Source organism: Megalobrama amblycephala, linkage group LG19, assembly GCF_018812025.1.
Source record: "Megalobrama amblycephala isolate DHTTF-2021 linkage group LG19, ASM1881202v1, whole genome shotgun sequence".
Classification (NCBI taxonomy): Eukaryota; Metazoa; Chordata; class Actinopteri; order Cypriniformes; family Xenocyprididae; genus Megalobrama; species Megalobrama amblycephala.
In genome coordinates this window covers 12,926,994-12,942,199 of record NC_063062.1, presented here as the reverse complement: position 1 = coordinate 12,942,199, position 15,206 = coordinate 12,926,994, and the positions used below count along the sequence as shown (strand labels likewise).

The window sequence follows — 15,206 nt, the reverse complement described above, 5'->3', positions numbered from 1 at the left end:
GGCCTTGAATATTTTTCACTGTTTTTACACTGTTTTGTCATTGCTTTTGATGTAGTATTTTAGTAACTTGCCATTTTGTGATATTTGAAGTTCATTTTCTACTCAAAATGCCACATTCACATTCAAAACGATCCATCTCGAATGCTACCGTCATTGTGTACCAAATATTGAGGTCTCTGTGTTCAGGTGCCGTGTTACTTCTAATATGAAGATATGGTGTCTACACAATATCTATTGTATTATTTACTTTAAAAGCATGGTTTAATTCAGTTTTATATTGTTTGAGTAAAATGTATTGCAAAAGAAACTTCAACAAAGTATAAATTACTCAACCTTTTACTGGCCAAGTTAAAATTTCTTATTTTCTTTGTTCATTTTACCTATCAAGTAGAGTTAGTTAATTCCATATTTGAAATTTACTTAAATTTTTCTTTCGCACACATATTTTTAAGTAAATTTTGCTTATTTTTTTTACAGTGTATATATTATATTGTTATTACAATGCTATTATATTTTGTGCAGGGAATTAGCCTATTTTGTTGTAAATAAAAAAGCCTGACAATGTCACGGCTAAAAATTATTCCGCCATGTTTCTCACTGACACGACCCCAACTGGTAAAGATCGGGGCTTAAATAACCATGGTTTTAGTACAAATAAAACCAGAAAAACATGGTTCTTGTAGTTATTCCATGGTAACCATGAATAAGCATGGTTTTATGGTTTTGTTGTGGCTATACAAATGGTAGTCAATACGACTTTACGGTCAATACGGCTTCCCTCTTTACGACTTTGTGGTGGCGTTCATGTGCGTTCAACACTTAAATACGATCTTTTCGACATGACTTAAGCGCACCCATACTGGCCTACACTAGCGGGGGGAAATACGCAACAAAACTTACAAACGGTAATTGTCAGATTATTATAGTTTTACAAATGTAACAGAAAAATAATTAGTGTAGTACTGTTTTAGACAATTTTTTTTCTGCCCAGACAATTACAGAAGGATTTTTTGTTGGTTGGAAGTGAAGGAAGTTGGTTGGCCTGAGAGTCATTGAATAAGTTGCTCACTGGTTATCCAATTTGGAAGGCTTAACGTTTGTAATAAAATAAATCAGAGCTGCCAGGCTCATTAGACAATCTCTTGACTAATGATATATGTATTTTTTAGGGATAGTGATATTTCAAAACCACTGAGAGGATTCAGAAGTCATTCCGTATTGACTTGAAAAGGATGAAATTAGGCCAATTTAAATTCCATCATATTACCGATGACAAGTCTTCTCCGCACTCTCGCGACCGCTCCTTTTTCACGGAGATCACAAGAAGAATCCGGTTTTCCTTATAATCTTGGTTCCCATCGGTAGAAAGGACCTCACAATACAAGGAAGAAGGACAAATTAATTCTTTCACATAACTGGTGATCAAAGATAGAGGAAATTCTGTGCGACAATTGAACAGTTCGTGAAAAGTTCAAAAGAATGTGATAATCCAATTTCAATGCACATCATCAAGAGCTGTTTGTTGAAAAGATAGGATGAGAAGTATTTGTGCTTTCAGCCAATTAATCCTTATTCTCTGAGAAAAGACCACTTAGAGATATTCTTCAGGTTTTTCAAATCTGATCCCCAATTTAACAATAGCCTAATAGCTATGGACAAAGTGATCAATTTAATATAACGGGCTATAAAGATAATAGGCCTAATAATTATAATTTAGTTCTGGGTCTCAGGAGAAGGATATGGATAGGCATTTCACGTTGGACCACATTCTACACTTTCGCTGCTTTGGAAATGAGCCAAAACCTGTGGCTGGTGTCAAGCTAGCCTGAACAGATACTTTCAGACATCTAATTTCTTCACTTCATTCCTGAGGCAGGACTGCGCCCACCCCTTGTGTAAGCAATTTAAACCTGATAGGAGATCATCAGCTATCTGCAGCCACTTCAGCCCGAGGACGAGCATCAGGCTGTGTCTGCAGCTCCACACATCACACTTCACGATGCTTTGACGCTCAGCTCGCTTGTGTCGCGTCACTCCAGTGATTTTTGATCGGAGAGAGTAAATAACCAATTTGCTCCGACCGCCTCAGCATTCGATGCACTCTGCGTTTCATTTATTTGTTGTTAAACTGCAGACAAGTGCCTGAACGAATGAGTGTATCAATACTTAATTTTATAATATGAACTTTTTGCCAAGTGGAATATGTTTTTATCTGTCCGTGGCAATTTGCTGGTTCACATCAAGGGTCGACGCATCGTGGTGGTGGGTACAGTTTTTGTTCTCTTTTAAATATGTTTTAGTGAGGCTTTTAATTAATTAAAATAGTTTTAGACTACGATGTGGTTAAAAAAAAGTCATGTTTGCGTTGGATTTTGCACTGAAAAATTAAACTACGCTGAACTGTATTTTATTTTATGAAATGAATTTGCTGACTACGCGGTTGTGTGTTGAAACATGATGACTTTCAGAGATTCCCATCGCTCATTCCCTCTGCTTTCATCTTTTATGCAGGTACATGGGCACTCTTGGATCGCAAGTGATGTGCGACAACATCCCTGGGTTAATTAACAAACAACGCCAGTTGTGCCGCCAGCATCCCAAGGTGATGCAGGCTATAGGAGCTGGGATTAAAAACTGGATTGGAGAATGTCAGCACCAGTTCAGGAACCACCGGTGGAATTGCAATACCATGGCGCGCGAGCACAATCTTTTTGGGAGGCTTTTGCATCGAAGTGAGTAAGCCTTAAGTGTATTGTTTCAAGTATAAGGGCTGTACATACAGTGTGTTCTCTACACTCAACCTGCAGTGAAATTCCTTATCTGATATCAGATCCTATTACAGAAAGTAAAACTTGATGAACTGGGTGTGCTTTTGACCCTTCTTTGCTCATCTGTGTGTGCAGCACTGTTTTGATGTGGTTTGATTCTTATCAGATAGTATAAAAAGGATATCTGAGATTATTAAAAAGGAGAAAAAATCAAGTTTAAAACGTGTGGAAATGTAATCCTGTTCATGTTAGCATACATTTTTTTTAAACAGTTATGCCATTTTCTACAAAACGGTGTTGATTTATTGACTCTTGAAAAAGCAGTGTAACCAAGTAAAAAGGAATTTTTCCACAAGACAATAAAATGTTGTCAACATGTTGACAGCAAAATTCCCTTCATGTTGGTTATACCAACACTGACTTTGAAAATTTTATACTGAAATAACTTTGTCTTCTTGTATTTCTCTAAAGAAATAATACAAATTTATACCACCTGGTAAAGTTGACACATGGATTGTGACTTTAAGCCCCATAAGAAATATCAAAATGATTTAAACTATAAAAAAAAATTTCATCCCATGTTTGGGTCAAATATAGTCAAACCCAGCCTTAAACCCAATGGTTGGGTTTGTTCATATTTTTAACCCAAACATGGGTTGAAATAAACCCAGAATTTTTAGAGTGTAAATTTATAAATTTAACACAAACGATTCTAGTCATTGTCTGTATGTATTGCATTTTAGGCTATATATTTAAATAACTAAATACATATCTGAAAAAAATGTCATGTCATTGACCCGTAAACAACACAATACTGTTCTGTGATCATCTCAAGATGTCTAGGTGTAATCTGAATCGATACCTCACAAAAGTCTCACTTAGCATGCAAGTGTATCCTTTACTTTCCATTGTGTTCAAGATTTATGTCAGTTTAGGGAACAAAGGCTGGATTATTGTGTCTGGTAAGTTAATTCAGAACTGCTCAGCAGCTTGATGCTTTAACTAGGTGTAATTGGCAGTTTTGTGACTTTAGGTCTGCGACTGTAAGTGTCTCTGTCTCTGTTTTCTCATTCCGTGTAAAATCATATTAATGGGAACATCCGCAAAGTAACTCTGTGTCCCAGGCCTCTAAGCTGCTCTGCACATTAAAGTTAGGTTAAACCTCTGACTTTAATCTTCTTTCTTTAAGGTATTCAGACCTCCCAGAAAGACTGCTAACTTCTCTGTGACACTGTGAGAATCTACTTATTGTCAATGTCAGCTCACTAATTTAAAACAATTGGGATTTCATGGCAGGCTTTCTCCTTCTGTCTGACAAAGCTGCCGAACGGAAACATCTTTGGTACACATGTGAAAAGCTGCAGCTTAGAACTTTTGTTCAGGCGGTCGTTTGTGGCTGCTGTTGTTCTTTCTTCCTTCTCTTTATACGCTCATAGCAGACAGCTTTTCACCGTGATAACCTTCACACATATGCTCAAACGCAGACGTATAGTTTTTCTCTCAGACATATATCTTTCTGAAGTAAACCTTGTGTTTCTATAATGGATTATGAGATCAGTTTGAAAATATATAAAGCCAGCATTTATTTTATGAATCGACTTGACCTGTAAATGTAATGACTAAACAGAAATGTATAAATTATGAGTAATAATTTATTATGATTTTTATTACCTTAATTATTATTATATTTATAATACTTATATAATATAACATACAAAATAAAATTAAATATATATAACATACATTTAAAATAATTATGCGTGTCTGTAGCCTACATATATTAACAATTATACAAAAGTTAAGTAATTAACTTGAATTTTAGATCAAATTAAATATATATAATGCAAATTTTGTGTGTATACAGTATATAAATATATAGATATACACACAAAAATTTGTGTATTATATTTTTTAGTTTAAATAATTACCCTCTTGTATATCTTAATTATAAAATTTAAATGTAATTTTTTTTTATAATATATATATATATATATATATATATATATTTTTTTTTTTTTTTTTTTTTTTTTTTTTTTTATTAAAATAATTTTGCCTGTGTATACACTACACACAAAAACATAAAATTATATAATTACATTTTTTTTTTTTTTTTTAAAGTTTATATAATTACCAGCTCCTCTCTTTGTGTTTGAGATTGTATTTTGGTTGTTAATTTGTACATACTTTGTTCTTGTTCTTGTAAATATTGGTTTATTGGGTTGTAGGGTTCCGATGCCATTTATTATTATTATTATTATTTATTTTATTTTTTTTAGGCAGTCGTGAGGCCGCCTTTGTCTATGCCATCTCCTCAGCAGGTATGGTCTACACCTTGACCAGGGCATGCAGTCAGGGTGAACTGGAAAACTGCTCTTGCGACCCCGGAAAAAAGGGCTCATCTCGTGATGCCAAGGGAGCTTTCGACTGGGGTGGGTGCAGCGATCATGTTGACCATGCAATCAAGTTCACTCAGGTCTTCATTGACGCCAAGGAGAGGAAGGAGAGAGATGCACGAGCGCTCATGAACTTGCACAACAACCGTGCAGGGAGGAAGGTAACAATTCTGTGTTCTTGCAAACAGATTTTGAGACACATATTGCGAAATGAAATCTTGACAAATAATAATCCATGACCATATTCTCATGCAATCGGAGACGGAGCAGTCAGAGGTTTACTACAGACATTGTCTTCTTTTTTATTTACAGGCAGTGAAGCGCTTTATGAACCTAGAGTGTAAGTGTCATGGTGTCAGTGGCTCATGCAATGTACGTACCTGCTGGTTAGCCATGGCAGACTTCAGGCAGACTGGAGACTATCTCCGCAAAAAGTACAACAATGCCATTCAGGTGGTGATGAACCAGTATGGAACAGGCTTCACCAGTGCCTACAGGATGTTTAAGAGGCCTACCAAAAATGACCTTGTCTACTTTGAAGACTCGCCTGACTACTGTATATGGGACCATGAGTCTGGTAAGTGTGCTGGGCGAAAACCATAACCCATGGTTTACCCAAAAAAGAATGACTGTATTTTTTTTATTTTTTTTTTGTCTATACAGTGAAAGTCAGTGGGGTCCAAATGTATGGAAGCTTGTTTCTGCCACTGAATAAAAAAAAAAAAAAGTCTCACAATTCCTGACTTTTTTTCTCGCAATTGCTAGTTTACATCTCACAATTCTGACTTTTTTTCCTCAGAACTGCAATTTCAAGTTATAAAGAAGAATTCTGGGATATGAAATCGCAGTTGCAATTTCTAAAGTCAGAATTGCATGATCAAAATTTGCAATTGCTTGTTATAAAGTCAGAATAGCAAGATATAAACTTCCAATTCTGAGAAAAAAGTCAGTATTTTTTTCCCTCGGAATTGGACTTTATAACTTGCAATTACGAGTTTATGTATATCTTAAAATTCTTAGAAAAGAAGTCAGAATTGTGAGATATAAACTCAGAATTGCGAGAAAAAAGTCAGAATTGCAAGATGTAAACTCGCATTTGCGAGAAAAGTCAGAATTACGTGTTTATAAGAAAAAAGTCAGAATTGCGAGATGTAAACTCAATTTGGTGAAAGAAGTCAGAATTGTGAGATATAAACTCACAGTTGTGAGAAAAAAAGTCAGAATTGCGAGAAAAAAGTCAAAATTGCGAGATATAAACTTGCATTTGTGAAAAAAGTCAGAATTACGAGTTTATAAGAAAAAAGTCAGAATTGCGAGAAAAAAGTCTGAATTGCGAGATATAAACTTGCATTTGTGAGAAAAGTCAGAATTACGTGTTTATAAGAAAAAAGTCAGAATTGCGAGAAAAAAGTCTGAATTGCGAGATATATAAACTTGCATTTGTGAGAAAAGTCAGAATTACGTGTTTATAAGAAAAAAGTCAGAATTGCGAGATGTAACCTCAATTTGGTGAAAGAAGTCAGAATTGTGAGATATAAACTCACAGTTGTGAGAAAAAAAGTCAGAATTGCGAGATATAAACTTGCATTTGTGAGAAAAGTCAGAATTACGAGTTTATAAGAAAAAAGTCAGAATTGCGAGATGTAAACTCAATTAAGAGAAAAAAGTCAGAAATGTGAGATATAAACTCGCAATTGCGAGAAAGAAGTCAGAACTGTGAGTTTATAAGAAAAAAAGTCAAAATTGTGAGATAAAAAGTCGCAAATTGTTTTATTCCGTGGTGGAAACAAGCTTCCATACAAACCAACACTGAATCCCATTGACTTTCATTGTATGGACTTTTTTTTTTCCCTCAAAATACTGTCTTTTGTGCTGCATCAGAAAGAAAGTCATGTAAATTAGTAAATAACAGAATTTTCATTTTTGGTGAACAATCCTTTTAATTATTTCCTCAAGAGGTGAATTATGTTGTTATATCAAATCTGTAGTGTTCCAACATGTTTCATAACCCATTGTTTGTGTCTCCACCCTGCAAGACTCCCACACTCTGCTCAAAATCAGCAAGGCATTAGTCTTTGCCCCCAAACACCGTTGTAATCAGAGGACGGGAGCTATTTAGCTGGTTATTACATACACAATAGTCATAACCCAATCCTGTAACCCGAATGCCGGTAAAGATTCCCTCCCTAAGGCTGAGGTTTATCTCTTTTTACCTTTCTGTGTGTGTGTGTGTGTGTGTGTGTGTGTGTGTGTGTGTGTGTACATACTGAATAACACCAGGTGTACCTATGTGGGAAGCAGTAAGGGAGGGGGTGCCTGTCAGACTGCAGATGATCCCTGCTATCAGGTGACGCTGTGTTTAGACACATTACCACAGTTTTGTGGGCAGAACGGGAGCTGAAATTTAATCCCTACGCGCAAATGCTATAAATCACTGCCTTCCACGGCGGCACCTCTATATTTTCTGCCTAAAACTGGCAGGAATATTTAGAGAGGTAGGTCATGTCTCTTTTAAGTGCCCTGAGATGAAGGTTGAACCCACTTTAGGTATTTATTATTTATTGTATGTCAGTATAACTGCTCATTTATAAGCATATATATTTTGTATGATCATAAAATACAGTTAAAAGGCTAGTTCATCCAAAAATGTTGTTCCAAACTTGTTCCTAGACTTTTTTTTTGTACCACTTTCTTTGCCAGAATACAAAAACACACACACACAAAATATTTTAGTCAATCCAGTGGAAGTCATTGGGGTCCAAAACAACATTGGGATGTGCTGGAGTAGACTTTAATTGTCAATACAAGATCTGATGCTCCTCTTGATGAAAATAAATGTTGTGATGTTATTTCAATCAAGAGGTGCATCAATTTTTGGTCAAGATCTTGTATTGACAATGCAAGAGTCGAGCACTCTGTAAAGTCTACTCCAGCGCATCCCAAAGACTTTCAATGAATTTAAGGTCTGGACTCAGAGGTGCCAATTCATGTGTGAAAATTATTCTCCATGCTCCCTCCTAACCATTCTTTCACAATTTAAGCGTGATGACTCTTGGCTTCGTCATCCTGGAATATGGCCATGATGTGTCTTCATACATGGTTGTTTAAGAAATGAAAAGCTACACACTCCATCAATTAATAACAAAAAAAATAATGATCCAATCATAGACTCTTAAGCGTTTGCATCCAAACAGCAACTTTTTTTGGCCAGGGCAGTGTAATATGGATGTATGTAGTATGAATATAATGCGCACATACTACATCCGTCACGTTATCATTGTCATGTGACTTTCGGTGTCAGTTGCATCGCTTCACTGTCATTCACAAATCCTCTCCTTAGGCCTCACGGGATAGTAAAGTGTCCATCAGATGCTCACTTCAAAATCTCGCCAGAAGAATTAGGTCATCCGAGTACTTTTCACATACTTTTTTCACCTACTATAAAGTAGGGAACTAAGTATGCGATTTCGGATGCAGTCTGAGACAGTTTCGTTTTTGATGGAAGATATGAAATGTCATGTTTATTAATGTAATATTTTTAAATCTTGTCCATTTTTTTCTCATTAGCTCTGAAGGTGCATTTAAAAAAAAAATCATGACGACCATATTTTAGTGCTGACCTCTCTAGCATGGTGGTTTGTGAGAAACTCTCAGCCGGGCAGTCTGTTTGATGTCAGTTTTAGGAGACATATACTATACCTCTCCTGCATAAGTGTGAAATCAATTACTAGCTCTCACCATGGTCACACATGTTAAACTCATCTCTTGGCACCCCCTCATCTTAATTCAATAAGCAGATCCACGCTCAGGTAAGGGCTGCCCATGATGTAAACGATATCCGCCCAGCATACCAGCCTGATGAACTGCTGTGGGGTGGGGGGGAGTGGCCGTGTCATGCCCAGACACATGCCTGCCTACTTGCAATTGAGTTCAATAGAGCAGCGGTGACATACCAATGCTGGTGCTACTGAAGTGTTTTACAGTTCTGGCCTTCTCTGTAGGATTGTTCTCACCTTGGTTAAACCACTAAGAAAAATGTTTTTTGTATAGCTCTGAGTGTTGATTGGCATCGAAGGGATCTTTATAAACAAAGACTGTAGATTGTCACTCAGAGGGGGCATTAAAGCAAGGGTTTATACAAGGTCTTTAGCAATTTCTGTATCAGCAACAATCAGCGACGCGTCAGCCTCATAGAGGGCGGGGTTGTTGAGATTAGAGCTGTTGAAATGAGTATGTGATGAAGACCCAGAGCAATGGTTGATAGCTTCTATCATCAGTCCCTCATCTGACCAAGGACCAAGCGGTCATCCTTTTACATGGTGCCGACAAACCCAGCCTCTTCAAGACAGCGCTGTCTGGACACTATCAGACATCTGCCAGGCACTACACATGACTATTCAGTCGAGGTCTGCTTGCTTCAGGAATTTGTTCAAATATTCACTGCATTAATAGATTCCAGCAGTACAACGTATCAATACTAATGGATAAAAGTATGTTGATGACCCCTTTTAATTAATAGGACCAACAATAACAATTTTACCTGCCCCTCTAATATTTCCATTGGCCTTATCACAAACAGATGATTACGGAAGAGGATTAGGGCCAAGCAATAATAAAAAAATAAAACCATCTCGAGATTAAAGTTGTTAAACTCGTTAAATTACGAGAAAAAAGTCGTTAAATTATGAGAAAAAGGTCGAGATAAAATGTTGAGAATAAACTCATTCAATTACGAGAACAAACTCGTTAAATTTCAAGAAAGAAAGCCGAGATAAAATGTTGAGAATAAAGTCATTAAATTACGAGAAAAAAAGTCGTTAAATTACAAGGAAAAGGTCGAGATAAAATGTTGGGAATAAAGTCATTAAATTACGAGAACAAACGTATTAAATTTCGAGAAAAAAGTCGAGATAAAATGTTGAGAATAAAGTCATTAAATTACGAGAAAAAAAGTCATTAAATTAAGAGAAAAAGGTCGAGATAAAATGTTGAGAATAATGTCATTAAATTACGAGAACAAACTCATTAAATTTCGAGAAAAAAGTCGAAATAAAATGTTGAGAATAAACTCATTAAATTACGAAAAAAAAGTCGTTAAATTACGAGAAAAAGGTCGAGATAAAATGTTGAGAATAAACTTATTAAATTACGAGAACAAACTCGTTAAATTTCAAGAAAAAAGTCGAGATAAAATGTTGAGAATAAAGTAATTAAATTACGAGAAAAAAAGTCGTTAAATTTCGAGAAAAAAGTCGAGATAAAATGTTGAGAATAAAGTCATTAAATTACGAGAAAAAAAGTTGTTAAATTACGAGAAAAAGGTCGAGATAAAATGTTGAGAATAAACTCATTAAATTACGAGAACAAACTCATTAAATTTCGAGAAAAAACTTGTTAAATTTCGAGAAAAAGGTCGAGATAAAATGTTGAGAATAACTCATTAAATTATGAGAACAAACTCGTTAAATTACGAGAAAAAACTCGTTAAATTTCGAGAAAAAGGTCGAGATAAAATGTTGAGAATAAACTCATTAAATTACAAGAACAAACTCGTTAAATTTCGAGAAAAAAGTCGAGATAAAATGTTGAGAATAAACTCATTAAATTACGAGAACAAACTCGTTAAATTACGAGAAAAAACTCGTTAAATTTCGAGAAAAAGGTCGAGATAAAATGTTGAGAATAAAGTCATTAAATTACGAGAAAAAAGTCGTTAAATTACGAGAACAAATTCGTTAAATTACGAGAATAAATTTGTTAATTTAATGACTTTATTCTCAACATTTTATCTCGACTTTTTTTTCGAAATTTAACAACATTTTTCTCATAATTTAACGAATTTGTTCTCGTAATTTAATGACTTTATTCTCAACATTTTATCTCGACTTTTTTCTCGAAATTTAACACGTTTTTTCTTGAAATTTAACAACTTTAATCTCGAGATGGTTTTATTTTTTTATTATTGCTTGGCCCTAATACTCTTACATAGATGATTATTTTGTATTTGTGGCAATGCATTTTTATATTTTTATTAAAATAAGATTATTGTTGTTGTTGTTGTTGTTCTAAAAATATATATATATATATATATATATATATATATATATATATATATATATATATATATATATATATATATATATGGTATGTATATGTGTGTGTATACACCGATCAGGCATAACATTATGACCACCTTCCTAATATTGTGGTGGTCCCGCTTTTGCTGCCAAAACAGCCCTGACCCGTCGAGGCATGAACTCCACTAGACCCCTGAAGGTGTGTTGTATCTGGCACCAAGATCAGCAGCAGATCCTTTAAGTCCTGTAAGTTTCGAGGTGGGGCCTCCATGAATCGGACTTGTTTGTTCAGCACATCCCACAGATGCTCGATTGGATTGAGATCTGGGGAATTTGGAGGCCAAGTCAACACCTCAAACTCGTTGTTGTGCTCCTCAAACCATTTTTGCTTTGTGGCAGGAGCATTATCCTGCTGGAAGAGGCCACAGCCACCAGGGAATACCATTTTCTTGAAAGGGTGTACATGATCTGCAACAAAGTTTAGGTAGGTGGTATGTGTCAAAGTAACATCCACATGGATGGCAGGACCCAAGGTTTCCCAGCAGAACATTGCCCAAAGCATCACACTGCCTCGGCCGGTGGACAGGGGTCAGCATGGGCACCCTGACTGATTTGCAGCTATGCAGCCCCATACGCAACAAACTGTGATGCACTGTGTATTCTGACACCTTTCTATCAGAACCAGCATTAACTTCTTGAGCAATTTGAGCTACAGTAGCTCGTCTGTTGGATCGGACCACACGGGCCAGCCTTCGCTCCCCACGTGCATCGATGAGCCTTGGCCACCCATGACCCTGTCGTCAGTTCACCACTGTTCCTTCCTTGGACCACTTTTGATAGATACTGACCACTGCAGACCGGGAACACCCCACAAGAGCTGCAGTTTTGGAGATGCTCTGACCCAGTCATCTAGCCATCACAATTTGGCCCTTGTCAAACTCGCTCAACTGTCCATTTTTCCTGCTTCTAACACATCAACTTTGAGGACAAAATGTTCACTTGCTGCCTAATATATCCCACCCACTAACATGTGCCGTGACGAAGAGATAATCAGTGTTATTCACTTCATTCACTTGGTTTGTAGTTTTCAACACATTCTTATTGATGCTTCAAGATTATTGCAAGTCATTTTTGCAGTTTCGACCAAACCTCATCTACTGTATGTTAGTTGGCTAAATGACACTCATGTGCTGTTCATCAGTGCCCAGGGCATAAAAACATGGTTATTTGAGTGAGGACCTATACCTTGTACATTTTTGATGTAGCCATTTAGTTTCTTATGATGTCTCATTTTTGTCTTATTGCAGGATCTGTGGGCACTGGTGGGCGAGTATGCAACCGTACATCCCGTGGAGCTGACAGCTGTGAGGTCATGTGTTGTGGGCGGGGCTATGACACATCACGTGTGAGCCGCACCACCAAGTGTGAGTGCAAGTTCCACTGGTGTTGTGCTGTTCACTGCAGGGACTGCGAAGAGGAGGTAGATGTGCATACCTGCAAAACCCAGTCATGACCTCACAACTCCTGCACTTCAGTTACCTTCTAAATGAAAGATCCCACCTCAAACCTTTGACCTTGTACAGTGCTTTTCTCTGGCAAGTTAGATAAAAGTAGACCAGACATTGCAGCATGGCATATACAAATGACCAGCAACTTAAAGGTACACTATGTAAGTTTTGCATTTTGTGGAAGGACATTGTTTTGGTTGTGCTTTGGCACTGCGTGACTGTGCGGATGAAGAGAGAGATATTAACATACTGCTCATAAAACATCCCCCCCCCAATAATACAAATATTTATTACTGCTTTGGAGCATAAGAATGTTTATCTTTAATGTATTTCATGTTTTGAAATGTAAATACAAACTCTATGTAATTTAAAATAAAACTTACATCTATGTTACATCAAATATTCATCAAAAGTTTGTTGTCCTGTTTTGCAGTAAACACTATAAACTATATTTTTGCTTTCTGAAATTGGTCATTTTTCATATGTCAAATGTGATATAAACAATTAATGACTAGATGGAGTAAACATCACTTTGGAATAAACATTTTTGTCTGAAGTATAGCCTATTCAGTCTGTATAAAGGCTAGAAAACCTATGATTCATTCATTTAGTGGCTCTAAATAAGAGCTAGATTAAAAAAAAAAAAATAGACATTATTATTGTGCAAGAGGATTGAAAGAAAACTGTCTGACAAAAAAGCCCTCAAAAAGCCTCAGTGCTGACACCCTCAGGACATCTCAAATAGATGGTCTCTCTCTAACCTCAAAAGTAATAACATAAAGCATTTTATAAAAACAAAACTTTGTAATTTGTCTTTTTTCACATATTTATGCTTTATAACAATAATTAATCTGTTGATTGAAACCTCATAGGAAGTTAATGAATTCTGCCCCAACAGTGTCCAAATGATAATGTTTCAGTACATGAATGTGTATTATTCCCTAAAAGAGCATTATAATATATAATTATCACAATTATTATCACAATAATTATCATAATTATTGTAGGGAGTTTGATTATGTAGTAAATGTGCACATATACAATGTTGGGAAAAATTACTTTTAAAAGTAATGCTTTACAATGTTGCATTACTTTTTCTCACCTGGGCTGGAATTGCTTGTTTGTTTTTTTAATAACATGTTTTTTGGCAAATGCAAAGGCCCTTTCACACCAAAAGTGAAATGAATAAGCCTCAGGCTGAAGGAAATGCAAAATCATACCTGTACAGTAGAGGGCGCAGCTCAAACAAACCTTACAGCTGTGCTGATATTCTGGACTGCAGAAGAATAGAATGAAGGAAAAGTTCAACACTCTTAAGCAATGAAAAAGAAATGTGATGTTTATCTAAAGTCATTTTTGCTTATTGGAATGGTTGAATTGGATCATCAGAGGTCAGCTGCAAAGACATTGGTTAATAAAGTCTGATTAAATACATATTTGTGTAATTTAACATATTTAATTATTGCAGGTTTGCATAATATTGAGTTTGCATTTCATTGTTTTTATCAATTTTGAGGAATACTAAATCTGTTTTTGTGCAAGTGAGATGAGTAAATGGATGCTCAAATTTAGTTTAGAACTACAATAATCATCATGTTTATGCAGCGCACACAACACCTCTGCACTTACTCCAGCTTTCTCTCAACACAGGGACAGGAAAGGTGTCAGTCAATACATGGAAAACAAAGTAACTTGTGTTACTTATTTGAAAAAGTGACTGATATTTTGTTGTAAATGTGAAAGTAATGCATTACTTCACTAGTTACTTGAAAAAAAGGAATCTGATTACATATTACCCCCAACACTTCATATACTACTCTATATATGTATATATATATATATGTATATACACTACCGCTCAAAAGTTTGGGATTGGTAAGATTTTTAATGTTTTTAAAAGAAGTTTCGTCTGCTCACCAAGGCTTAATTTATTTAATTAAAAATACAGTAAAAACAGTAATATTGTGAACAATTATTACAATTTAAAATAACAATTTTTCTATTTGAATATATTTTACAAAGTCATTTATTCCTGTGATGCAAAGCTGAATTTTCAGCATCATTACTCCAGTCTTCAGTGTCACATGATCCTTCAGAAATCATTCTAATATGATGATTAGTTCCTCAAGAAATATTTGTTATTATTATCAATGTTGAAAACAGTTGTGTACTTTTTTTCAGGATTCCTTGATGAATAGAAAGTTCAAAAGAACAGCATTTATCTGAAATACAAAGCTTTTGTAACATTTTACACTACCGTTCAAAAGTTTGGGGTCAGTAAGAATTTTTATTTTTATTTTTTTTTTAAAGAAATTAAAGAAATTAATACTTTTATTCAGCAAGGATGCATTAAATCAATCAAAAGTGACAGTAAAGACATTTATAATGTTTCAAAAGATTAGATTTCAAATAAACACTGTTCTTTTGAACTTTCCATTCATCAAAGAATCCTGAAAAAAA

General features: G+C 35.4%; 1 protein-coding gene across 1 annotated transcript; it reads left to right on the top strand.

The window, feature by feature from the left end:
• The first annotated feature begins 1,547 nt into the window (after positions 1–1,547).
• On the top strand, positions 1,548–13,530 carry wnt2 (wingless-type MMTV integration site family member 2). The gene is made up of 5 exons (XM_048169109.1): positions 1,548–2,262; positions 2,512–2,732; positions 5,045–5,322; positions 5,474–5,738; positions 12,546–13,530. The coding sequence occupies exons 1-5, from the start codon at positions 2,180–2,182 to the stop codon at positions 12,749–12,751; spliced, it is 1,053 nt and encodes a 350-aa protein (XP_048025066.1). The 5' UTR covers positions 1,548–2,179; the 3' UTR covers positions 12,752–13,530.
• Positions 13,531–15,206: the final 1,676 nt, after the last annotated feature.